The sequence below is a fragment of the Simochromis diagramma genome, unplaced genomic scaffold (genome assembly GCF_900408965.1).
Source record: "Simochromis diagramma unplaced genomic scaffold, fSimDia1.1 OVJJ01000717.1, whole genome shotgun sequence".
NCBI lineage: Eukaryota > Metazoa > Chordata > Actinopteri > Cichliformes > Cichlidae > Simochromis > Simochromis diagramma.
In genome coordinates this window covers 1,330,391-1,357,561 of record NW_024387503.1, presented here as the reverse complement: position 1 = coordinate 1,357,561, position 27,171 = coordinate 1,330,391, and the positions used below count along the sequence as shown (strand labels likewise).

The window sequence follows — 27,171 nt, the reverse complement described above, 5'->3', positions numbered from 1 at the left end:
TTAAGTGTTATTACCTGTCTGTAAAGAGGAAAGGGTGTTATCCGAAACTGAAACTGAAAAACATGCTCCTCTCTGGTGCTACACCTTAAAATCCCATTAAGAGATGATGGGGAGGTGGAGAGCCTATTAGTTTTTTCGGGTGAAAGCCAGATTCATTTCAAAGAATTAATATCCAGAAGTCTTGTCCAAGCACGGCCCGAGGATGATGATATATATCCTAAGCAGTGTGGAATGTGAAATGTTGTGCTTCATTTTGCTGCCAGATGAATTTCATTCCTATTAATGACTCTATCCTTCACAGTGATTGCTTTTTTTGTGGCATTTTAATTTTGCACCTTCTTGTTAGAGTCGAAATAAGTGGACATATCTGACAGAAAAATGCATTTAGGTCTTTGCTTAGGACTTGGTTGCATGCTGCCAGATGACACACAACAAAAAGTTAGCTGCAGTAATGTCTTAAAAGGAGTGGATGACCTCTTAATTGCTTCTTTTATATTCAGATAAAACTGAAGTTGGCTCTAAAAATGTTGGAAACATGGTGTCAAACCAGATACTTACTGTGGGTGGCCGTGGCCTCCAATAACACTGTGAGGAATCTTAGAGTTGGTTTGTATTTACGCAATATCTCTAAAAATAGAAACATCCTGTTTCAGGGTGAAACTGAAAAACTAGTAATGCATTTATTACTTTTAGGCTGGACTGTTGTAATTCACTGTTATCAGGCGGCTCTAAAAACTCTTTGAGTATCCCATATTGGCTTTTCTTCATTGGCTCACTGTTAAATCTAGAATCAAACTAGATCAAATTACATAAAAGGTCTAAAAGGCCTTGCATAATTAGACCCCATCTTATCTTCAAAACCTCACAATATAGAGCACTTTGCTCTCAGGAGGGAGCCATATTTTTCAAGTAACCTACATTGGACAACAGCATAATAAAACTGGAATTTCTGGTTTTAGTGTGCCACCCCAATATTTTAGTGAACTTAGGGCCACCCCTATGAAAACATTCTGGAAGTGCCCCTGGCTCCTCCTGGCTGGTTTACTTGTGGTTCCTAGGGTATTTAAAAGTAGAATGGGAGGCAGAGCCTTCAGCTTTCAGACCCGCCTTCTGTGTAACCAGCTCCCAGTTTGAATTGAGAAGATAGACACACTTTTTACTTTTAAGGTTAAACTTAAAACTTTCCTTTTTAAGCTTATGAGTCATTCCACCATTTCCATCCCCTGGAAATTCTATTTATAAAATCTCATGAAGATTAACTGTAAAATACATTTTCTTATTAAGCAGTATTTGTCACCTGCCCTCACTCTATAACATTACACAATACAATAAAACATAATGAATAAAATCCTAAAAATATTTTGCATTTTTCGGTGACGGCTTATGCCATCTATGCCCTACATAAATTTCTTTTAAAAGAAATCTGTAATATTTTGTTAAAATAAACACCTAAAAAAATTGGAACATTAGAGAAGTCACATGCACAACAGCAAGTTGATCAGTTGGATCTTCTAAAAGACACAGGAAGACAAAATCTAAGTACATTTCACCTGATCCAGCCCTAACTGATCAGGTGACCCTGAATCTTCCCTTAGTTACTTTGCAATGTGCCTAGGAAGCTGGGGGCTTCCCATGATGCACTGAGTGTTTCTTCTTCACTCACCTCTTTTCATGTTCTATGCTGACTTACTCTGCCAGAGGAAGATTCTTGTTAAAATTGAGTTTTTTCTTCCCACTATCTCCAAGTGCTTGTTCATAGGGCATAGTCTGATTGTTGGGGTTCTCTGTTCTCTGTATTATTACCTTACAATATAAAGCTTCTTGAGGTGTAAAATTCAGATAAAATTGAAAGTGAAATAAACTGCAAATACATTTGCAGTGAAAGGTCCCTGCTATTATTCTCTGCTTTGAAGAAAACAAAACTTTTTTTCTGGAAAGTACCTAAGTTCAGCAAAACATCTTTTTCTTTTTTTATTGCATGTGACCATCTTTGGACGTTTAGGGGAAATGCAGTCTTGTGATATATCTGCCACTGTGTTCATGAGTTATCAGAACACAAACACTACTTCCAGTGCCAAACCACAGGTTTTTCCTCTGATCGTGTCTCAGCATCTAGTCACATCCTTTCAGTCTTCAGTGAATAATGCAAGAATAAATCACCAGTTCTGTCACATGATACAGTGTTGTGTCAGGCCACAATCAAACCTTGTGGCAGAGACAGAAACAGCCACGTAAAATGTGCTATGTAAGGATGACAGCACACATTCTTTACACACAAACGCTGAAACTGATAGAGGTGTACTCCCTCCCCTCCAGCGTCTCACACACATACACTTGTGTACAAAGGCAGGCATCTCATCTTCCTACTCTGTATCATCACAGGGCGAACCGCCATTGTTGAGATTTCCTCTTCTTAATTACTAGGACACTGAGCATTGTTCTTACCGCCCTGCTGTTTCGGGCTCCATTTCTAACTCAGTTGTATGTGTGTCTTTAACCCCACTGTTAGTCTTGAAGGCCAGAGGGCAGCTAGGTTTACCACCTGTTGAGGCAATTACTAACTGAACAAAGCGGAAAGGGCAGGGAGGGGCTAGGGTTCACATGTCAGCAATTTCCATCTCTTTCTGGAAAACCGTCGATTGTTTTTAATCAAAAGGTCGCTGCCTTCATTAGATTTATATTTGAAGTCCTCCTCTCCGACACGTCTGCCTGAGAGGCAAGCCAAAATTTGATACGATTTTATACTGCTGCTGACAAGAAAACACCATCCCCACAAACTAATGGTTCAATACAAAGTACATAAACAACATGGAGCAAGTGCTTCAAAAATGGGAACAATGACTGAATCACTCCACCTCCACCCTTTGCCAGCTCAAAGAAAAAGCCTTCTGAAGAAATGAATGGGTAGTTTAATGGTGTCGTGTTACAAGACGTCTTAACAGAAGCTTTGTGAAAGTCATGAAGCCTCCATTGGTTTCAATGAAATATTGGCCTTTTATTTGTTTGCTCAGAGTAAAAGACGTCATTATTTTTACTCATGAGACTTTTTTTAAAGCGTCAGCTTTTGTTTTGAAATGTCTGAAACTCTAAATTAATATATGACACGGTTAAACCGACTTGACCTTCATATGATTTAATTTTTCTGATATTGAAGACCTTTTCCTCATACCGTCCACTAGCGTGCCACTTCCAGAGCACCACTGTTTGCTTCTTTAGTGCACCCCTAATGGAAAATCCACAAAGAATGCACTCTCTTGTATCATTAAACATATAAATAATATACAGCAATGCAAATTTGTATGTCCTGAACTGGAGGAAGACTCTTACTTCCTGTTCATTGATTTTAATATTACTTTTTGATCTCAGCACTCTTCTTCATTTTCTTGAGCTTGACAGAGCCCAGAATTAAGACCTGTTAACAGCTCTTGTCGCAGCTTACAGGAAGTCCTTCACTTAGTTTGGACAACCACTAAGAAGGATGTAGACACAGGTTTTAAGGCATGTAGTTCACGAGATAATGTGTGAGAGACCAGGATTAGTTTTCCACTCACAGATGTGCAGTTTTTGTAAATCATATCCACAGCCGTTGTCTGAGCTTAACTGGACAGTATTCTCCTTAAGCACAGTTTTGGAACTGAGTATTAAAATACAGTACTGTGCAAAAGTCATGAGCCTAATTTCTTTATGTTTTTCTCCTAAGGAACCAGATTTTTTATTTATTTATTTATTAAAGCAGTCTTGAGCAATAACTCTGGAGGCTTTCTGGAGGTTTTTTGCTTTGGACATTGGTTGCTTTTTCACTAACCGTGACCCTGACCATTATCTCAGGAATTCTTTTTTGGTTTTCTAAGCAGCTTAAAACTGAATAACTGAACCATAAAAAGGCATCTAACTCATGGGATGAACCAATGTTGTGTCTACACATAAAACATAACTTAGAAAAGAACCATTTTCAGGCATCTTCTTATTAGCAACCTGTTGGGGAAAAAAGTCAAACAATTTATTCCCCTTTCTTTGGTTGATTTACAAAACAGCCAAAGATAACACACTGTGACAGGAATAAAATTGTATTTTTGCACCAACAAGACAATTCCCAAGAGCTATTAGCTGAAAACGTGGTATATATGTGGGTGTGCAGCGTGTAATTAAAAGTTTTAAGTGAACTTGACAAGTGGAGGACAAATTAAGACGTAGCAAGCCTAAAAAAACTATCTACAGCAGAAGAACAGTATCTGAAAGCCACATCCTTAAAAAAATCTAGCAACGACCTGATACAGGACCTGGAAGAAGTATCTGGCCCTTGAGTTGATCAGCTATTTGCCAAAGCCTCATCACAAGTAAGGAAAGTTTATTCATATAGTGCTTTTCAGGAACAAAAGGCACAAATTAAAGTATGTCCAGCACATGTCCAATAAACCACTGTACCTGTTTGTTATTTTCCTAGCTAAACATAGGCCTTTGTACAATACTGTATAAGAAGTTTCCAGTATCAACATTCCTGTCAGGTGACGGGTTGCTTCTGTAATGATGAACATTGCTTTCAGTTCTGCAAAATGAAGCCAGGAGGAAGTGACTACTCTACAAAAATTCTCAGCTGAATACAACTGGACATCACTAACCAATGGGTGACATGACAGTAGCTCCTTTTCAGCAAAGTCTGTAGGTTTACCATGCAAAGTAGTAATGTGTGTCAGTTTGAAAAGTAAGTCCAGGTAAACTGATTGAGCGGAAGTCTGAAGGAACCCCTGCGTTACAGACGCTGTTTGATGGAGGTTTCTTTAAAGAATCTGGACAGATCTAAAGTAGGTAGAGTAATGATCTCATGGTACCGATCCCCCTGAGAGGAGAGGGTTCCTACGGCAGTCACTGAGGTGATTTTAGGTAGGGTAATCTCTCATAATTCAAGTCAGATGGATTCACCGGAAATCAAATCAGCTTCCCAGACTGTGAGCTGAGGAGGCAATATCCCAGTGCAATTCTTCATTGACCTACATAGCATTTCTTCCTGACAGTTCCCTCCCGCTCTTACCCATCCCTCCCTCTCCTCCATTGGCCTGATCTCTGGGGCTTCTCCCTGCGTTTTTGATGATGAGCTGCACAATATTCATCATCTCAGCCTCCAAAGTGGAGAAGAAGAAAAAACAAGTGGAGAATCGAAAATTACCCGACCTGAATAGAAAAAAAACCCATATCTACCCCAAAAATTGGAATTTGCCGGGAGGTTTGCTCTTTAGCTTTCCAGAAATGTAATTAAGCATCAGAGACAATTGCAAATCTGTGTGTCTCCCCCCAAAAAATGATCGCTTGATTAGGTATCTAGGAATGGGTAATTTCCATCAGTGATGATGTGAAATTGGGGTGTTGCAAGAGTGAGTTGGATGTGTGTGTCTGTGTGTTTGTGTGTGTGTCTGTGTGTCCTAACTTCAAACACACAGACACACACATTTGCAACTAAATGCTGTCACATGTGCAGACACTCATACAGACGTACACACACAGAGACAGACAGTAGGCTCCCTCATCATTAATTCAGGAGCCATCACTCTCACCCTCCTTCTGCCCCTGAGAAGCTCTCAATGCTTCCCGGCAACATTATGCATATTTATTCATACATCCTGCCCGCTTTACTAAATGTCACTGTAAATGTTTCTACATCTAATAAAACCATTTCTTTATGTTTTTGTTCTGTTCCCCCTTTGCCACCTTCCTCCTCTGTTCCCTTCCCTCCAGCTTCTGTTTAAATGACAAATATCCCCAAACATGTTTTGGGTTTTTTGTTTCTTTCTTGAAGGTCTCGAAACTTCAGAAGTGCTCGATTCTGCTAATTCCTCTCACGCTTAGTTTCATCTCCAGCAAAAGCCCCAGAGGAGAAACGCTGCCTTTGTAGCAATTACACCAGACCTTGATCTGACTGAGCCTGCACCACCACCACCACCACTGCAAACTCACCCCTCAAATGTCAGCATGGATTTTTCTGGGTCTCCTCGGTTTCCTGTGTCCTCACAAAGCTGACTTTGGTTCCTGTTTATCTCTGTTTGCTTTGCTTTTTAAATTCTTTCACCTGGTTCTTTCCCACCGCTGCCTCGCACAAACATGCACACGCGTGTTCAACATTGCCCCCTTTCACAAAAAGAAAAAAGCCCCACAGCATTAGACACATTTTGAAGGTATGTCATTTATACCAGCAAGCCTGTTTGAGAGTGTGTGAAAGATTCTTTGGCAAGTAATTATCAGCAGCTCCCAAAAGTGTGAAACAGGTACAGAAACTTCTATAGTGTCAGAGCTGTATGCCCCTTATTCACATGCACATTAACCTTTCAGCTTGAGGCTGCCTTTGGAAGCAGTTGCCATGGAGGTGAAACTGGAACACTGTATGATTAGTAGGTAACAAAGTCTTTGAAAAAGTTCAGGCTGTGTCTCTAATCCGGTCTGTACTGCGGTAGGGTGGGAACATGCATTTATGCTTTCCTATTGCTGAGGTAAATACCGTATCTGTCATCTCATACTGAACTTAAAAGACCAAAGTGTGCACCGCAGTGATATCCCCTCTGACAGTCTGAGTACTTGTTGTTTTCTTACTAAGAAAATACTTTTACTTTTTTGATTTTTTATTGAATGAATCCAAAAGTCTCGATGTTCTGCGTCATGGCATTAAGCAAGACCCACAGTCCATCTGATATCAGTGCAAGATGCATTGAAGATATGACATCAGGACAAGCATTGTGCAACCAGTTATTTAGGGCGGCAAGGAAACATCAATCCTGGCTGTGCAGCTGAAATCGGAAAATGCAGAAAGTCAGCATGTTAGGCTAAATCAGATGGCTAGGATAGTGGTCAGTTAAGTTGAGATGGGAGTTCATACTAGACCTCGTTTCCATTTCATCATGTTCACTTTGCTCATTGGTGAAGTGCATATGTAGCCAGTGTGAGGAAGCAGAAAGGTCTTGAAAATTCGAATGGATGAATTGCACTCCTCTGTGATGCCAATGTCGGGCATCACGGGAAGAGATGTGCTAATTATGCTGAGAGATGGAAAGTAAGCAACACTGGCTTTCTCTCTCTAACCGAGTTTGACATATTTCATTTTCCAGTCTCTTAAACTACTATGTATTAATCACTCATCAAAAATATTCACTCAGAGCTTGTTCTTGACATGGACACACTACTTATTCATTTTATTTATTCATTTAATTATTGAATCATTCCTTTATGTCTATAACCCCTCCCACCCCCACCTGAAATATCACAAAAAGTATGAAACCATGTCCAAATTCTCAAGCTAATCTTAACAGGTGACTTTTCAATCAGACACTGAGGTAGAGTGCTCGCTCTGACGTTGTGCCAGACGCTTTGAGTCTGTACATTTCACTTGGACTCACTCACTTTGGTGAATAAAGGGCAGGCTAATGAAATCAAGTCCACTACTCACAGGAGCCATAAGATGTCTGCTTTTGTACCCGAGCTAATTATTCATCGAGGCTGTACTAAAGATTAGTGAGGATATATATGAAGAAGCAAATCCTTTAAATGGCTCTTTTATTGTTCCTTTACAATCCCCCAGCTCATTTTAGATATGGCACTCACAGGCACCCTTGTGAAATGACTCTAAGCCATTGTTCCTTGTGTTATCCTGGAGACACGAAAGGCTAGTTAGTGCTGCCTTTGATACAGATGCCCGGCACCGTTTTAGCATTTGTGTTATCAGGAAGACAGAGAATTACTGAGGCCGGGGTGGGAATAAAGCCACTTGTTCCTCCTGCTGTGTCTCTCTCTAGGAATAAGAAATAATAACGGAAGAGGTTTGCGAGCTTATTGTGCTGAATTGTTCCACAGAAACTTTTCAAACAGGAAACATCTTAATACAGTTTGTATAGCTGCACATCAGGTTTCTGAAGCAACAAAGTGCTGCTTGTGTTTCTCATAGAACAAGCAGAATATAATATACACCATATTAAGATTCTTGTGCTGCCACTAATGCTAGGAAGAAAAAAGAGAGAGCAACTTTAATGCTGACGCATGGTAAGCTGAATTTATAGTGAATGGAATGATTAAGTCTGCAGAATCCTTGAATCAGTGCGCTCTGGTTATAAACACAGCTGTGCAATCTCAAAGGCAGCACAGTGAGGTGAGCCTGAGGAGCAATGGGTTGCTCTCTCTGAGCTGCTCGCCTGCTTTGTTGCCCCCTACAGGGCAGAAAACTGCCAGCCACGGACCTGCGCACGGAAACCTCCGCTTATTGCAGTTAATTGAGCAAAAAACAGCAGAGAGAGCTCCAGTGAAAGCCCGTTTGTAAGGCTTTGGGGGCAAACGAGTGCGACTAAAGAAGCAGAATGAAGGAAGTTTAATCTGTGTGAAACAATGAAACTTTGCTTTGAGTTCCTCTTTCTGGAAAGTTGCACAATTGAATAGACCACTGATGTTTTGACAAAACTAAGTGATGAAATGTCATTAGAGGAGTTTCTTTCAATGACTTCACAACCTCATTCATGAGGAAAACCTTTGCTGTCACTCTGCTCTCCGCTAAACAATCTGTTGATCTGGAAAAGTCTCGCTTCTCATGAATTATAAGTGAATAATAAAAATAAAGGGATGAAGAAATGAAGGGACTATATTGTCCATGATTAGTCAACTTGATCTCCCTTGTCAGTGTTGCTTCTTACATCCCTAATGTCTTTCACGACCAGCTCACAGCTTCTTTGATCACAGCAGCACAACTTCGTCGAGCCTCTATAAGCTTCCAGAAACTGTACAGGACCACACAGTGTCTATATTGTGTTAATGCGACATTGCTATGTGGATTATAAGTTCATCATCAAGCTGGTTAACATTTTCAGGAACGAATAAATGAATGAGTAAATAAATAAATATATATATAATAATAATAATAATAATAATAATAATAATAATAATAATAATAATAATAATAATAATAAAACCCCTTTTTTCATGATGGCTCACGTGCGCAGAGACGTTGTCGGTTCAGTATTTCACTTGTAATGTGACATCCCGAAGGGGCCAAGGAAGCCCACGGGCAGGTAGAGAAAGGCAGTTGAATGAAATCTGCATAAGCATTGCAGAGACTCACACACCGACACGCGCACGCCCGCGCGCTCCTCTCTCGTAAAGGGGCGTGTGTGTGTGGCTAGCAAGGGACTCAAACCCTCTGCATTTGCATCAGTGGAGGAGCCGAGAGCGGTGGCGCACGGAGAGAGACGGACGGGAAACAAGTTGAATTAAACCAATAAGGACTTTTATTTTTATTCTGTAGATTTTTTTTATCCCACCTCTCTCACTGAAGAATTTTCAACACTGTTCCTCCACACGCTGGTCGTATTGCAGTTTGGACCGCGCGTGAATGAGAGCTAAACAGCCCGGGAGACCCAGAGACATCCGCGGCGAAGGGACCGTCTGTACGCGGAGAGGGGAGAGTGTCTCCGGGTGTCGGCTGTGCGCCTTTGCGCGGTTTGGATTGGACTGCGGTGCGATTCTTCCACGGCGTGTAGCCCGGGGAGGAGTTTTTTTTTTTCTTTTTTCGTGGGGGGAGGATACGTTGGCTTGCTTCTTTTGGAAGCTCGGGAGAAGATTTGGTGTCATTTTAATAGGATTTGGGGGAAGCCTATCGGATCCTACACTCCGCTCCACTCGTGTTGAAAGTGGAGAGGGGAGGGTTGGATGCCTGCAGGTTTGCGAGTCCTGAAGAAGCAGGTGAATGCAGCTTTTTTTTTTTTTTTTGTAAATGTATTTAACTTGTGTGAGAGACTGAAAGGAATCTTCTGCTTTGAGTCCACTTAATGTAATACAGTTTTTACACATTTGGCTGATATGACCATCTTATTATCTTACCGTCGATTTTATTGTTATTCATACACTGGCTTGCTTTCTTTTAATGCAGGAATTTAGAGTAGAGCATGCTGTGTTTGCTGAGGTTCGTTCCTTTTTGTGCAGTGTGACCCAGTAAGGGCAGCCTTGAGTAACCGACTCGAGGCTACACCGTAATTTATGCTTTAATTGATTTCTTTTTAAATTTTCAGAGTGCCAGCTAAATGGTGTCACTGATGTGGGGTGGTTATTAAGAACAGTAGCGTTACATAGCTCCTGGTGGATAAAAGGCATGCAAATAAAATAATAATAATAAAATCAAAATAAAAGAAAGATGGAAACACTTTGTAGAGGGAAAAAATAGGCCCACGATAAGCACTTCGATGTAAATTGGCTTACATCTGAGCTCTGTTTTCTGTGTTTTTTAGGACTTGCACCCACAAAGGGGAACTTGGGATGAAAAGATCAGGTTTATCCGTTGGTTTATCACATAAAGGCATCGGTCCCACACACAAGCTAATGACCACATCCCGGGGAAATGCCCTCTACAATACAGCCTAAAATCCAGGCTTGAGTGGTAGCTTGTCCTCCAGGAGTAGCATTCTGCTGCTGCTGCTGTTGTTTATGGCGAGATCTCAGATAGTTGCGGGGGGGGGGGTAGTGTTGTGTCGCTACGTTTTGCATTAATGTCAGACTCCTTGTTGTCACAGAGAGCGGAAGAGAGCGTGAGTGAGTAAAAGGGAGAGAGAGAGCAAGAGAGAGAGAGTAGTGTCACTTAACGGACCGCTGGTGCTCTGACACTCAGTGTGCCGCTCTCCTTACTTATAAAGACGCGACGCCTCTCAGACATAGGTTGGCTATTTGTAATCAAGCCAATCACCAACCTCTCCCATTCTCTACTCTAAGCCTATTGAAGCAAAGCGGGTCACAATTTGGGGGAAAGGGGTGTACCTGTGCCTTCGGAGTCTTAATTGTGTCAGATAAGGCGCTTTTAGACACTTTTGGGGAATGTCCAGTGCGCACGGAGGCGACACGCTTTCATAGTCTGCTCACCTCTCACGTTTGTGCTGTTTTGTTTTTTGTGCACTCCACAGCCAAGGATTACATCCTGCCCGGGCACCTTCTGAAGGGCCAAGGACGCAAAAGACAGGGTTGGAGTGGCTGATTCTTCGTCCACCTTGCGCTCTGGCTTCTTTTGGAGAGGATATGGCAAGGTCGGCACTGGAGAGTGGAGAGCAGACGGCGCAGGCGAGAGGAAACCGGAGCTGAATGACAGGATGCCAGCGACCTGAGCCCGCACTCAGATCACTCCTAACTTCGTTAAGAGACACTTCAGCTTTATTTGTTGGACAGAACGGAGAGAAGAATACTTTCCCTTGAGGAAAAAAAACATCTTCTGGAGGAGTTTATTTTCAGAGGATTTTTGTTTTTGTTTTTTATATCTATATACACGTAATTTTATTTTTTTCCTGGTGATAAAACAAGGATGCATTGTGGATTAGTCTTTATCCTGTTTATGGGAATCCTCTCGGTGGCCAAGGCTTTCAAAAACGGTAAGTGTGACATCTGATCTCTCTATAAATACAGATTTTATGTACACTGCAAAGCTACTAATCCCGGTGTTTTTTCTAAAGATTAGCCTTCGCTGATCTCCGGGCAAACTCACAAGGCGCTCACCTGCTCATTCTACCAACGCCTAAAGAAAACCCCTCTGATATTATTTCCACACAGACTTAGTAAAGTGACTTTACTGACACTCATCTGTAGCCTTCGTTAAAACCGTTTTTACTGCTATATGATTTCACTTGTATTTATGGGATATCTTTGATATTCCTGTTGTCCAGCGCGTTAGGGTTGTTACCTTGTTTCCGTTCAAATATTTTCTACCAAAAGGCCATTAAAATACTCCAGAATATTTGCTTTCTTTGCAGATATTTTTTAAAAGACTTAATTCCAACAATTAAGCAGTTTTTAAACCAATTCAACTACTTTTTTTTAGGGCACCCGGGTTCTTGTGCTCCTGGTAAAGAATTTCTAAGTCAGGATGAAGTTCAAAAAGTCAGCCCAAACGCTCGGCTTGCACAACTTTCCCGGTTTCTATTCTCGGAGGTTCTGTTTCACTTCAGCTTTTATTTTCCGCCGTGAAAGACTTCGGAGGGGGAATGCGTTAGGAAAGCACACATGAGCTTTTATAACACAGAAATAAAAGCAAAAGGAACTTTGTTTTTTAACGAGGGGATACTTTTACATGCAAGATTAAAGGAGAATGACTGCAAATAATAAAAATAAATAAACAGTAAATAATAAAAGGGCGTCTTCTTGTTCGGTCCTTTGTGTTATATGGATCAGTCAGCAAAGGCTTATCATTTTCCCCTCGTAATGTGTGGCAGTGTAATTTAAGCGTGTGCATGTCACAGTATGAAATTAACGACTAAGTGAATTTCACTCGCTCGTTACTGATAATTTTCCATCACTGCGTTATTCTGCTGTTGACTAACCCTCACTGCAGAGTCGCAATCTGGTAAAAGATGATTATTTTTTCCACTCTACAGATAGATAAGCATGTTTGCAACATCTCGCAGAGCAGCGGTCTGGTTTTGTGGAACAACATTTTCGCTCCACGCTTACACCAAAACGTTATTTATAAGAAGAAGATGATTTGTCTACAGTGTGTTGTGTGTGAAAGAAATGGTCCTGTAAAGCTCGCTGTAGTAGTCCAAACTATTGTGTCTCTCTGAGCTGCCAGTGATGTATCACTCTCGTTTGTTTCCGTATCCTTTAAGAACTTTTCTCTTTTATTTTCTCTCCCCTCCCCGCTCCAGATAAATGTGGAGGCACCATCAGAATCTCAACCGCCAACTACCTCACTTCGCCCGGATACCCCACGTCTTATCCCCCTTCTCAGAGATGCGTGTGGGTGATCTCGGCGCCTGGTCCTCACCAGCGGATCCTCATCAACTTCAATCCGCATTTTGATCTGGAGGACAGGGAGTGCAAGTACGTGCACCGCGCTTCTTCTCTATGAAAAACACATGTGCAAATACAAATGCTCGTTCATTCAGGCAGATTTTGTCCCCGGGGGCCCCAATTTGATCGAAAGATAGGGAATTAAAAAAAAAAAAAAAAACAACAGTGAGACCTCTGCCAAAAACAGTAAATGTGTGCTTTCATTCTGTTGGCGGTGGAAGAAGCACCTACAGATTTATGTTTATTTATATTTGACGTACAGGCACTGTTACAGTGCTGTCTATAACGCCAGTCTGAATCCCACTCCTCCTCTCCCCTCATGTCTATTGCTCATGAAACTGCGCCATCTAGTGTCGGAGGTGGGCTCAGTGAAAACTGTGTTATTGTAATCCAGGTCTGGCACTACATAGGGGAGTAGGAATGTCTCGCTCCTGCCATTTGGTTTTGGAATGTCCTTGATTTTCATCTTTGTGGAGTGAAGTCACCAGCATTTAATACTGATTTGAACTGCTGTGCTTCTGCAGAAGACAGAGCGAGGGGAAGGGGGAAGTGGAGGGGATTGAAGAGGCCAAAACCTCAGCAGAGGCATTTAATTGCGGCTACTTTCTGCACTGCATGAAAAAAAGAGTGTCTATTAAAAGTGTCTGAGCAGTAAACCAGTGACTCGAAATCCAATTACTTTCTAAACAAAGAAAGAAAAAGAAGCGATTGCATTAAAAACAGCTTGTTTTAATTAGACAACCACTTTAATAAAGTCAGAACAAAGTGAAATTATCTGGCTGACATGGGATTTTTTAAAATTTATTTTCACTAGTGCCCCTCCACCTCACCCCAAACTTACTGAAAGCACTCTTTTAAGGTGGCGCTCTCAGCGACGGTTACTTACCGATCCTTATTTGACCTGTAAGCTGTGAGCTGTTGCATCCAGCAAAAAGGCTAAGCTGTTGTCAGATAGATAGTTTAAGCCGATGAAACCAGAGACAGACAGTAATGTGATGAGCCGGTGTCAGTGTGGGTGCCCTGAGGTGAGCCTTGCCTGGGCAGACTGCCTCAGTCTGATTGTGTGTGATGTGGTGTTTTGTGTGTATGTGTGTGTGTGTGTGTGCACGTGTGTCGGTGCCTCTGCCCTGTCTCTGTCTCAGCTGTTTGTTTACGCTGCAGGGCTCCAGAGAGTAGAGGGCTTTGCTGGATCCTGTTACTGTATCCGCGCTCCACCCAAAACCTGGACCCTACACTTTCTTTTGTGCTCCTTGAATTGGCCCCAGTGTATACGCTTGCAGGCTTCTTTTATTTATTTATTTATTTTAATCCCAGATTTAAATCCCACTTTAGCCTTTCTTTACTGCTGACAGGGGTTTAGTGCAGAGCGGGATGCTGGTGTCCTTTGGAGTGTGGGTGCTCCTTTGACACTTCTTTTGGGTTCGATTTCAGCACCAGGGAGGCCATTAAGCTGTCTGAGGTCCTTAGTTAGAAACTGAGAGTGAGGAAGGGACTGGAGTAGGAGTAGCGGCAGCAGTGACAATGCTTATGTTAATCAAATTAGTCAGGAATGAATTTCCTGTGTCTAAACACACGCAGCAAGGAGAATAGAGTTGCTGTGGGAGCAAGGAAGTTTTTTTTTTTTTTGAAAGGAGGGAGGACATTGAGCTTAGTGAGCCACTGATGTGTCATTTGCAAATTAGCACTGCTCTTTCATTTAGCAGCCACAAATTTGGTGGTTTCCAGTTAACCGGTCGTTCATGCGTTTGTCAGCAAATGAATGTTGTGCAGTGGGTGTCAGGAGCGCCTCGTTGCTGCTTCTGATTTTCTTTTGCTTCTCATTACGTTTGAAGAAGACTCAGTCTGCAGTGGTTAGGAGGCTATAACCTGCTTGTCCTGAGGAGAAAGAAAAAATTAACAGATGACTTGAGTCATTCTCTGATTCATGTGGGCCTCACAGAGATTGCACCTGAAAATGGGGTCAGCCTAACCCACAGCTTTTTTCCTATTTTTAACCCGGTGTGCCGTTTCATTTTTAATGCTGTTAATGGAGTGGTTTTCATGGGACTTTGCTTCTACTTCGTAACATATTCTACACAGACACACACACACACACTCCACTCCACCCTCCTTAATTTCAAAACTATGGCACTGTGCAACGTGAAGGCTGATTGCTGGCCTAATAGCTGACATGGCAATGTCCATGGGTAACTTGATTATAAGTGAGGGAACATAAGTGACTCATGTATCTGCAGACAGTAGTTGGGTTGGGTGCGATTTGTGTTGAGCCATCAGAGCCCCTCTTGGAGCCCCACTCACCAAGTCAACCCTTTACATAATGGAAACTGATGAGAGCCCAGAATGGCTTCCTTATCTGATGGACCTGCAGAGTGGGTGGAGGTGGAGGCGGTGGGGTTACAATGCATGCTTCAGTGCACTGCCTTGCAATCTAATTAGTGGGCAAATGGAACACACATGCACCACATGTTCTCCAACATGGGTCTTATCAGCAAACTAAACAAGAAGCACTCAAAGTGGTGCTCCTGGAAAAGAAAAGAAAAACAGCCTTCCCTGTGAGTGGAGCCTGGCTGCCGTGCTGCTGCTGCTGTTGTTGCACGTGCTCGCTCCCCTTGACAGGTTTGTTTGGGGAAGTGCAGGGGCCTGTATCCTGAGAGCCGGAGGAGGAAAACACTTCATCACGGAGATAAGGCGACTAAGTGAGCCCTGCGATTCTGAATGCAGAACGTGTTTACCTTTCACGCACCGTTGTAGACTTTCACAGAGTGGAGTTTTTCATGGGGGCGGGGGTTGGGGGGAGCTGGAGCCGCCCTCACTTGCCTCACGCAGCTAATGAAGTTTGAGGCAAAGGCGCAGCCCGCATCAAGGCAAATATTTGAAGTCAATTCGATCTGAAAGTTGTCGGAATGAGCGAGCTTAGCCGGAGTGAAAAGCTGGAGTAAACAGATATGCTTTCGCTCCGCGCACCTATTCTCTCTCTTTATTCACGGTTATCTGATAAGGCCTGTCAGGCTCATCTGGCTCCACTAGCTCTGTCGTGGGGAGGTATAAGTGGAGATGGATCTAAAGAAGCGATGGGAAGGTTTTATATTTGATTAACAGACTCGTGTCATCATCATCATCATTATTATTATTATTTTGTGAGATTCAAGTAAATCTGGTGAATGTTTCTAGTTTTAAACTCATCTAAACCAAGACCTAGAAATATTTCATCTGAAGCTGGAGGCTGTTCTTTCCACCTCCTCCTCTTCCTCCTCCTCCTACTTTCTTGCTGAGTCGAGGAGGGGAGCCAACTTTCTCGAGATATGATGTACTCCTGACAACATTATGAATCATTGATAGCATTGGATTTGCTGACCAAACCAAAAAAAAGCAAGAAAACAAACCCCCTCCAAAAAACGCTCTTCTGTCTTCAGCTCACTGAGAGCTCCCTTGCAGTTTGTAAGCTAGTCGAAGTCGTGCTAGAACAGAGAGAGGGATAAAAACGAGAAGGAGACACAGCCTCCTCTTTCTTAGCCTTCCCTGGTATTTTCCTGAGACCTTGCTGAAATTCCAACGTGCAGAGTAGCATGAGGAGGGGTTCAGATGACACGTATTACAGGATGGTACTAAGCGGAGGAGATATTCAAGGAATGCCTTCTCGAGCAGCTCTTTGTGCGTGAGATCGAAAACATCCCACCTCAACACAGAGTTCAAAAGTCATCGAGCCCCCCCTCAAATCTTCAGGTGCCTGTAAGCTTGGAAAAGTTTCCTCTTTTAATTCTAATTTTCTCCTTTTTCTGTCCTTATGCCCCTTTGCTGCAGTCTCCTACTGAGTCCCCCCCAGCCCAGCCCACCCCTGACAACACACACACACACACACACACACACACACACACACACACACACACACACACACACACACACACACACACACACACAGAGCTGCTTGGCCTGCTGGGAAGACAAACATTCTCTGTTATGTCCCTTTTATAATAGGTATCCTACCCCTTGTGGCATGGAGACCAGGTCAGAGCTCCAGAGGTGACAGGAACTTGGGAAGTGGGGGGTGGGGGTATTAACTGACCCTGTAACCATGGCTCTTTCTTTGTCATGTGGAATCCCACTAACTCCACTCAACATGGGCACAGTGTCCAACAAAGGTGACTGCCACCTGTTTCTAGGAAGTGAGAGTGGAGGACAGAAGGGGATTTAGGGACAAGATCCTCTTGGCCACTTTCCCTAATTCCCTTGTTACCATTCCAGCCTTAATAGCACACAGCAGCTACAGTATAAAGACCAGCAGAGCTTCACGGCTGGTGGTGGTGGGGGACAAGGGCTCCTCCCTTAATCTTAGCTGCTGCTTGCTTGTTTTGATTACTCACCTCACAATCACTCTGTAACTTATCTTGCAGCTGCAGGCGAGGCTCAAAAAATGGATGTGGCATATGCCAAGGCACAAGCCTGCACAGAGGGCCACCACATGAGAGGAATGCTTCTATTTTCTATACAAGTTGTACTATGATTTCCTCATTAAAAAACAAACAAACATAACATTTACTAGATTCGTACTTAATTCTGATGCTCACATGAAAATGGATGGAAAAAATACAAAGTTATCATAGCACGAAAAATCAAATCTTATGAGATCCAAAACACACATGCATTGCTTTTCCCCGTGTGGTCTCTGGAAGATGGCTGCAACACTTTGAAACAACCAGCCCTTGTGTTGGTGCTTGAGTGTCGCAGTCCCTGAAGCTGTTCTGCTGTTTTTCCAGCATTGTTGCTTTCATTTTCCCCTGAGCACCAGTGTCTTTTGTGCAGGGAAAGACTTCAGTTAAGCAAATACAAAAAGTTAGTTAAAAAAAACAACAACAAAACGCTGCTCTGACACTACAGCTCATACGTGCAACAAGTGTTGCTTATTCTTCTCAAAACTGGCTGTGCAAGGTAACTGCAGGCAAAGGAGCACAGGTGGACTGTTCGTTTAGTAGCCGTCAGAGGAAAATAATTAAAACGGGAAAAAAAAACAGGAATGCAACAGAAATGTTCTGTTGGCAGGTGGTGATGTGGTGGTGGTGGTGGTAACTCTGAAAGGAGGCGCTGTGATCCACAGTGCTGCCAGTTGGGTCTCTAAATTGACATGGATTATTAGAGATACTTACAGCCTGTTAGAGGGCATTTATTTCTGCTGTCACTCTGTTCTTTATGTGTGTTTTTTTAAGTGCATGTCACTGAAGCATCCATGCTGGGGTGGGGGTAGGGGAGGTCAAATTGGCGCCGTGAAATCGGCGCTGCAAAATGGAGTGCGTAGGGCGACACCGCTTCTTTTAACTAGCGGCTTTGACAAAGGCAGCTCAAATTGTGCACCTGATATTCTCTGCAGCAACAGACTCCTACAGCTCATAACAATGGAAATCAAATCAGAGGCGAAATTACATTGAAACACTGCGCCTTAGGAAAAAAAAAAAAAAAGCTTGTCAGCAGCATCTCAAAGAGCAGGCAATCCACTTTGAATGTGTCTTGTTTGGACTTCACTGTAATTATACGGAGCCTTATTTTGCCAGCAAGGATTCAAAAAAAAAAACTTCCCCAGACGAGCGTTCTCGGTGCAAAAAACGCCACTCTTAATGAGGCAGGTGAGCCTTTAAAGCAAAAAGCAAATGAAAGCCGCAGTTAATTAACAGGAGGGCAGAGCAGAACAGACAGCAGACAGAGATGTTGCATCAGAAAACCACTGACCTTCACTCTCATTACTCTCTTTCTTCCCCTTCTTCATCTCTCTTAAACATGGAGGGCTTACTCCCCAGCTAATGAGCGGGATTAAAGTAGGTCTGGGCACATGTGTGCTCGCACATGTATGCGTGTGCGAGCGAGTGAGAGTGACCGTGGGGTTCAGGGTCTTTTTTTTCATCCACCGGTGAAGTGTTTCACCTTGGCAGCAGCTTGGAAGGGCAGTCTGATTGAAAAGCTTTCTGGCCGTGGCATCTGCCATCCTCCCTGCTGCTCTGTCACCACGTTGATTCATGCACAACAACCTAACCACAACCGGGAGGTGAGCCACTCTGCCTCACAGCAGGAGGCAGGTCCACTTCACGGCAGAGGAGAAGGGGAGAAAGGAGGGATGAGGGAAGGAGGGAGGGAAGGGAAAGAGGGGGGGGGGGAAGGGAGACGACAAGCTCCGGGCTCATGAACAACCCTCCAGATTTCAAGTCAGCAGTCACATATCTGTGACAGCACAAAAGCATCAGCGTCTCACATGTCTGCCCGTTTTGTTTGTCATCTCGGTGTGGGAGTGAGCTCCTTGTGTTTGCCAGGGTCTACTATCCCTAAGCTGCTCCTGGCACACTGCTCAGCTCTTTCTTTCTTCTTTCCAACCCAGTACAAGCTTCCCCTATATGGAAGTTTCTTGTGGAGTGGAGCTGCGGCCCACACAGCTTAGATATGTCAGCCTTATGCTTTTTTTTCAACTCCTTTATCCAAAACAGATTGTAAGAAAAAAAGGGAGCCGAATAGAGCGACTCCTGATTACAGGACAACATTTGGTAATCTCGGCTCTCTACATTTATTAACTGTAAGAAAATGTAAGAAAAAGAGGAGAAAAGGAAGGAGAGGAGGCCCTTTAGTTGAATAGACGAGGGACTTCTAGACGCTTTAATGCTGCGTGGCCGGGCTTGTCAGACACGTTTCACTCAGTGGTCTAACCTTGAAAGGGGGCCCGTGATTTTGATTGATGTGGCCTGCTCAGCTTGTTTGTTGTCCTAACGCCACGGTGCTTACAGATCCACAAGGAGCAGCAGGTGGGAGGGGGTGGTCTCGGCGACCACAGGGCTCTCTATTCAGACAATCAAGCCAAAGTCTCCAGAGGGGGTTCTCTTAAGGTAAAGTTTGTTTGCAGTGGGTGAGAGGGTAGGTAGGTAGGTAGGTAGGAAATAAGAAGCCAAGGGCCCCCAGATAGATCCCTGGGGTCATTTTCGGTCACTGTGTTTGCGCCACAGCGGGTTGTTGGCTCTCTGGTGGTTCTTCACCACTCAACTCAGCGTGATTCGGCGAGGGCAGCAAGCAGACAGTGATTGATGGGGCGGTACCCCACTGCTCCCTGATTGAGTTAGAGCCACTCACAATCCCTCGCTTTGTTTGCTCTTTGCTTGATCTCCCCTCACTAAATTGGCAACAGTAGCTGTGGTCTTTCTTTCTTTCTTTTTTTTTATTATGACCACTATTACATTTTTTTCCTCACAAGTGTATTTCTTTTGTTAGCTGGTGGTAATTGTAAAAACGGCCTTTATATCTGGCCTAGCAGCAATCATTTGTGGTGTTATCTCAGTAGGGTAGCACTATAAGTAATATAAGTAGCTGGGGTGTCTGACGCCTGCCCACCCTTTCCAGCATGACCCTCGCTCATGAGGGGATAACCAACCAGAAGGCCCCTCTCTTATACGTATGTCTATCACCCGCAGGCTATACCAGAAAGCAGGGGGAAATAATGCAGCTAAACCAGCTCGACGGTAAAGTTCAATTGTCAGGCCAGTAAATGGAGGAGTCACCTTGCCCTCCAAATGTTGGCAGAAGCTGGCCGGTCATCAGCACTTAAATCAGCTCTGCAATGCCAAGAATTCAGCCTCTCTGCCCATCGCCACGGAAGAGATGCACTGCTTGGCGTATGGCCCTTACATCACGGCCCGGTTGGCTTTCAGAGTGCTGCATCGTTGGAAAATCTGACTTCTTTGCACAATCTGGGAACAATGCAGTTGTCAAAGTGAAATAAAGTACGAGGATTTAAACATTAGCTTTTCCATCCAAGGGCTGGTTTACATTGAAAGGAAACTGCCCCGAATCTGGCATCGCCTGATCTCCTCACTGTGCAAACATATGTCCCAACCGTAGAAACACTTCCCTCATTTATTTTCTTCCTCTTCTCACTTCCTTCCTCTTCCTGTTAACATTCAGAAATTCAGGTTGTGCTGTCTCGAGTCTGAGGTCAGGTGTAGTTTGTTCTTTTTTTAATCGGTCGCTCATACCGAAGAGGACACAGTCCCAGTCCTCCACGGGGGAGGGGGAATGTTCACATGTTCACAGTTCTGTCCTGCTCCCAGCCAAGTGACTAGATGTCCAGCCAGATGACCGGGTCATGAAGTACCCTGCCCAGACTGCTCTCTGACCCACTCCAGGGAGGACAGAGAATGGGAAGAGGAGGGAGATTGTCAGTGGGGATGGATGGGCTATTTAATTGAATAATTCCCGGTGCAGTTATTATTACCATTGCCCTCAAGCATCCTAAGCATTGCTGAGCCATGTGTAAGAACTCACGCCACTGACCTTTTTACTGGATTCGTGCTGGCACCTGTATCAGCTGTTTGCATGCTTTGCTTTTCTCTTTTCTGGCTTGTCCTTCACTCCCTCTATCACCAACTGAACTTCTCTATCTCCCCTCAGCTGTTTCCTCTTAACACAACCAACACCTTCACCCCACCCACGCCGCACTCTTTCTCCCCTTCCTGTCCATTGTGGAGAGGCAAGAGAGTTTTGAACAGCACCCGAAGGCTTTACCTCTAGCTGACCTCAAACTCAGCTCCCCTCCTCCCTTCCTTTCCTCCTTTTTTTAACTCTCCTTGTCAGGTTCCTCCTGCCTCTTCTTTGAAAGCAGCATGCTCATTACTCGACAGGGAGCGCTGCTATAAGCAGATAGATGATTACCTCTGTAGATGCTGCTGGATGTTGGTTCTGCTTCTTTTTTTTCTTGTCAGGCCATAAAAGATGAAGCAAAGAAGAGCTCACATAGCTGATTTTTGTCCTATGTGAAGTTCAGTGGGTCACTAGCACAAAGTTGTTTACAATTATCTCCTTCTTTTTTTGAATGCTCTTCTTTTCACATGGTTCCAGCAAGCCTGACCCCAATCATGTACTGTACATCCTACACATCCAGTCATGAACAGGATATCTAGTAATACTTTGTCCTCTAACAAGCACCCTAACCCATACCCCAAACCACACACACACACACACACACACACACACACACACACACACACCACACAAATGCACACACCCTTTTGCGACATGAATAAACAGGATATTGTTCTTTGACCCTTCGGATCAGTGTCATGGTTATAGTCTCTCCTGCATTGTGCAAACACCAGTGTCAGTCATTAGAAAGTCATATTCTGAGTAGCGGTGTACCACCATACCACGTACCACTCTCAAAAGGTATGTTTTTAATTCAAAGTGTTTGTCCATAACTGTACTTAGTTAGCTACAAGCACAATGACACAAGATAAGAAACAAATGATCGCAAGGGTATAGTCATTTTTAGCATCGTTAGATCAGACGGAATCGGGCATTTCTCATTGTATTTGCACGAAACCCAATTCAGGAATGAAATCTGCATGAAATTTTTCAACACAAGCAGAGGCGTACAGTCTTGGGATTTTCCAAGCATGCTTACAACAATGAAGTGTTTTGCATATTGAAACATTCATATGCAATAAACGGCATGTTTCCGTGTTTCAAGCGCATTGAACCGCGAGTCTTTGTGCTCTTAAATTAAATTGTGTTTAGAGATGATTCGAATACCCACACTTGAACAACATATTTGACCCCTGCTTATAGCCATATAAAGAGATGAAATGTTAAACCAGCATATATCCTGTCAGCTGAGGGTTATGGATTTTCGAGTCTTCATTACAGGTTCAAATAAAGGGCCCATTTGCTCCCTCCTTCCCAGCAGGGTGCACATGTACTTATGTCACCGAGGTGCTCCGTGGGGTAGAGCAGGAGACAAGAAGAAGGGCAGGGATAGCACACTTAAAAAAAGACAGTATCCAAGTCGGCCCTGCTGTGCCACATCACCCCTTTCTCCCGGTGCCCTGTTATTTTTACCCTTGACTTCTCATTGTTGTAACAGCGGCGTATCATCTGAGCCGTGCCACAGACCCCTGTGGAGGACTCTCTCCTCGCTCACCTCTGCCTGCCCCTCTCTCATGTGTAATCAGAGATCCTCTCAAATGTCAAGGTGGGACAAATGGGAGTCATTCCCTCCTGTAATGGCCCCAGAAATGGACTGGAGTGCTCCTCTCCCCTCTCTCACTCGGTCTTTCTCTCTGCTATCTTTAAGAAATCACACACCTTTTTCATCCTTTGTATTTTTTTTTGGTTGCTCTCTTTTCATACTTAAAAAAAAAGTTATACTAATTTCCTGCCGGCCTTTTTTGGTTCCTTTGTAAATGATATCGCACAGTTTCTAACTGTGTTTTGTCCATGTTAAACCTTTTCAGGAGCCGGTGTATCGCTGACATAGTTCTTCATAATAGCTCCAAGTCAAGCTGACTACATAATAAGGCCGTAACAGATATAGCTACTTTACTTCCAAGAAATGTTTCAAGAAATTACCCCAAAGGCTTGGTCGCTTCATTTGGAAACGCATACATTCAGCGTGCGAACGCTCCGATCTGCACTCAGAAGCATGTATGCTGTATTTGCTGTATGCAAAACAGATTCATTTCCCAAGCATACTAAGTAGGGGGGGGAATGTGCTAAATGTGTGTTCCCATTTTGCCATGGGCAGTTTTCTAATTGATTGTAGTTACTCATTCCCACAATATTCATTATAACAAAATGTGTACTATGAAAGGAAATATTGGCAGCACCGCTCACAGCATTATTGCATCCTGTTAAAAAATGTAACATTTAAAAAAAAGTTTCATTTTTATTGAGAATATTTGAAAATAGTTGAGTTATATGTGGGAAAAAGCCCAGCTCATTCTTATTTTAATACTTTACTTAAGGGAAAGTCATCAGGGTTTTTTTTTTTTTTGCATTTCATCCACATTTTTCTTCTCATTGAGTTGTCTTGGAGCAGGACTTAACTTTCAGATGCATTAAAACCAAATCTTGTTAAGTGCATTACTTAAAAAGAACCACCTGTTTTACTTTTGGTTCGATAATATCTTAAAAGGCCTAAACCTCCAAATTAGCAGTATCACACTAGTACAAGGAACTACAAGGTAACTACTGACAGATAGTCTTGTTGTTATGACCGATTGGTCATGCTTCATTGCTCCAGTAAGGGAATAAAGTCCAAGTGTGTCCATGGAGAATTACTGGAAATATGCACAACTCTGTTTTGGCCCTGAAGGCACGTCAGTGGCTCATAGGAGCAGAAAGCGAATCAGCTGAACATACTTCCCCAGGGTTCAAAGTGCAGTGGGCCTCACTTGTGAGGTGAGCACAGGCAATTCAGACAGCCTGCTAACAGTGGGAGCTTTTGTGGTCAGTTTTATTTCCCCCACTTGTTTCTTGTCTCCTCCCATCATCCCTTAAGTTCACATTAGTGTGAGCCTGCTCTGTGCTAAGCGGGGAAGGAGCCCCCCCGGGGGCAGAAATCTCCCTCCTGTCAGTCTGGGTGCTCATATTTCTGAATAAGGGATTATTGTGCTTGTTGCAGAAGGGGTGGGGAGGTGGGGGTGTGCAATAATTGAGTCTAAACAGCCAAATTCATTAATTTGATTGTTGGCGATGGCAGATCTCTCGACAGTGTAATTAGGAGAGCTAATGGATGGAAGCATGCTAAATCCATCAATGCTAATGATAATTGCAGTTTAGGAAAGCGAATATGCTTACGAACGTGTGGCCAGGGCCGCTGCAAAATCCGAAACAGCTACAGCGTCTAAAAATACGTCTAACCGTGTGGGGGTGACACCCAGAGAGGCCCATTGATGGTTGCAGCTGGGCCATCTGGGTGGGGAATATCCAACTTTTCATCCATCTTTTTTATCTCCATCCATCTATACAGAAGCATGGTTGGCGAGTTAACCAATCATGCCCTCCGCCCCTCGCAAGTGAGAACCACTTCTGAAGCCGTCGGCCCTGATTGGCTGGTGGTTTATTCCACTGGGTGTGCTGGCATGCTCCAAGAACCTAAACTCGTGCAATAATTTTCTGTGGTTTGAGAAGTTAAGGTTAGCTTAAAACAACCCTCTGGTTTTTTATTTTTTTTCCTGTTTAAATAATTATATATCTCCCTCCAATCGAAATCTTGAAGTCAGAAAGTTCATTAAGGTTAATGTTTTGAGCTGCGAACATTAAGACGTAAGCTTCATTTACGGCCTCATTTTTTCTTCCTTACTTCCTTGTCTGTCCAGGCAAGCTGACACAAGGGTCATTAAAGCTGGACTGGTGCCCAAGGAAAAATGGAACCTGTTATTCTAGGCTCAGGTTAATGAATGTCACATGCAATGGGGATGCAGTGAGGGATGGAAAGTGGAGAACGACAGATCATTTTATTTGAGCGAGGCATGTCCCGCCCCCAGGCTCGGAAAAAGTAACTCAGAGATCAACTGATCTTTGCCCTCCCCCGCTCACTTATTCAAACCTTAACAATGTTTTACCAAAACCCCAAGTGGCAGTTTGTTCGACAAGTCTCATTAATACATTGAGTCCCTGGGCCTGGAATTTTCTGACAGCCTACAACAAGGTCCGTTTTCCTGTTAAGTCTCCCCGGGTCCTGCAGAGCCGTCCCAAGTCTGCTTTTTAGCCAGTTCCACTTATGTTCCCCAGAGCTGTTTTTACATGTTATAGGTGACATGTTTTCATGTCAGCTTGCAGACAGAGAAATGCTTGAGAAAGGAGGTCAGGCATTTGTTCTTTATGCAGTTGAAGCAAGGGGCGATAGCAAAGAAAGAGCTCTTGTTCTGAGGGGGGGTTCCCGCAGCAAGCTTGAGCTTATAAATGGTCTGATTAAGAAATCTAACCAATTGTGTGAGCCTTATACAGTCTGTCATAGTGTTATTGCATTGCCTTAGATTGCATTGCTTTTGTAGAACCATATCAAGCAGACATTTATAGAGGGAGGACAGATTATTTCCATGGGAAAGCTTCAGGCAATATAACTGTTATATTGTTAGGCCGGTGGTTTGTCGCCTTCTCTTTAGCTTTGTGAGGAGGGCTAATGTTCTCGTTTGACACTAGCGGATTGCTTTCTCTCTGTGCCTGAAGAAAGAAGGCAGGCTAATACATTTGAGTCGGTGAAGCGAAGGTCGTTGAGAATTACATTGCCCCCCTACCACCACCACCTCCGCACCCACCCACCGCTTCTTTTCCTCTCTTTTTTCCTTTAATTTCCCCACTGGATTGGCAAACCGTTTTCACTATTAGCACTGTGGTAGGCAGCTAACTGTGTGTGTGTGTAATTATCTGTGTGTGTTGTGGTGTGCTAGCAGGCCCACCCAGGCCCAAAGCAGACTAGACAGATAAATAGGTGCACAGCTCAACTAGATTGCATTGTCATGGGGAATAACAACAAGAGCAGCAGTGATGCAGCATAAAAGGTCATCGCAAAGGCTCCTGGGAAGAGGAATCTGGGTTTAGCTCGACAGGTCAGTGGGACGCAGACAAGCGGCAAACCCCCCAAAACTATGGAGAGGTTTATAAGTAGGCTATGTTCATGTGTTGCCTTTAATATCTAAAATCAAAGTTGTTAACTGTCCTCTGTCTCCCCCCCCCTCAGGATTCTTAGCCCCTAGAGGTGAGCACCCACAGGTGTTTAAAGTAGCAGATTAGAGCTGCATTTAACACAGCTGGCAAAGGGAGTGACTTCTGAAGGCGTCAAAGTGCTCGGCCAAGCGTTTCCCGTAATGTCTTCCAGATGATAAGGGCCTGGATGGATTCTCTGTTAGAGAAGCGGAGCATGTGGGACCCGGTGGCGCAGAACCGCTGGAGTTCTGGCTGATGCACCAGTCATTTAGGAACAAATAGAGACATTTTGGAGTAGGAGGTCTCCTCTCGCGTTCTCTTCCACAGTGAGGACCCCCCGGGGCGTGTTCTCTCTTCCATCTGCAGTCTCGCTCCCGCTGCGCCGTCTTCACGAGGGCCATCCAAGCTGATGATGATGATGTGCCAGGGTGGAAATGCAGTAAACAGCTTTTCTCGGTGTGATCGGAATCGAAATAGAAGTCCAAAACAAGCTTTTTCCTCTCTTTGCTTGGAGGGGTGAGAAGGCAGTCTGTGAGGGCTGATGAGATGAAAACATTAGTTAGTTAGTTGTCTAGCTTCTTTTCACACGCCTAATGCTGAGCGTGCACACGTGTGTGTGTGTGTGTGTGTATGCGTGTGCATGCATGCATGCATGCAAACACAGAAACTCAATCAGTTGTAGAAAATCGGCTGTACTGCAGCTTGCTCTTCTTTCGTTCTTCATCGCAGTGATGCATCTCTGCATCAATTTTTTAGGCATCTGGCAATGCTCAGCTTTTGGCAGTTGTGGGGGAGGGAGGTGGGGGGGATAGCTGCAGAGACAGAGGCTCTGAGGTGAATTATAAGTCTGCTGATAGAACAGAGCAGGGCCATGGGAAGATTGATGTTCTCTTTTGTGAGCTGGGAACCAAGAGGAGAGGAAAGGAGAGGACAGGAGAG

At 43.7% G+C, this 27,171-nt stretch overlaps 1 protein-coding gene across 2 annotated transcripts in view; it reads left to right on the top strand.

Moving 5' to 3' along the window:
* The first annotated feature begins 9,167 nt into the window (after positions 1–9,167).
* nrp1a (neuropilin 1a) overlaps positions 9,168–27,171 on the top strand; it is a 60,439-nt gene continuing 42,435 nt past the window's right edge. For both annotated transcript variants that reach the window (XM_040018783.1, XM_040018782.1), the window contains exons 1-3: positions 9,168–9,705; positions 10,914–11,372; positions 12,642–12,816. In XM_040018783.1, coding sequence (XP_039874717.1) covers positions 11,306–11,372; positions 12,642–12,816 — 242 coding nt within the window. In that variant the 5' untranslated portion in view covers positions 9,168–9,705; positions 10,914–11,305. The remainder of the gene's footprint in view (positions 9,706–10,913; positions 11,373–12,641; positions 12,817–27,171) is intronic.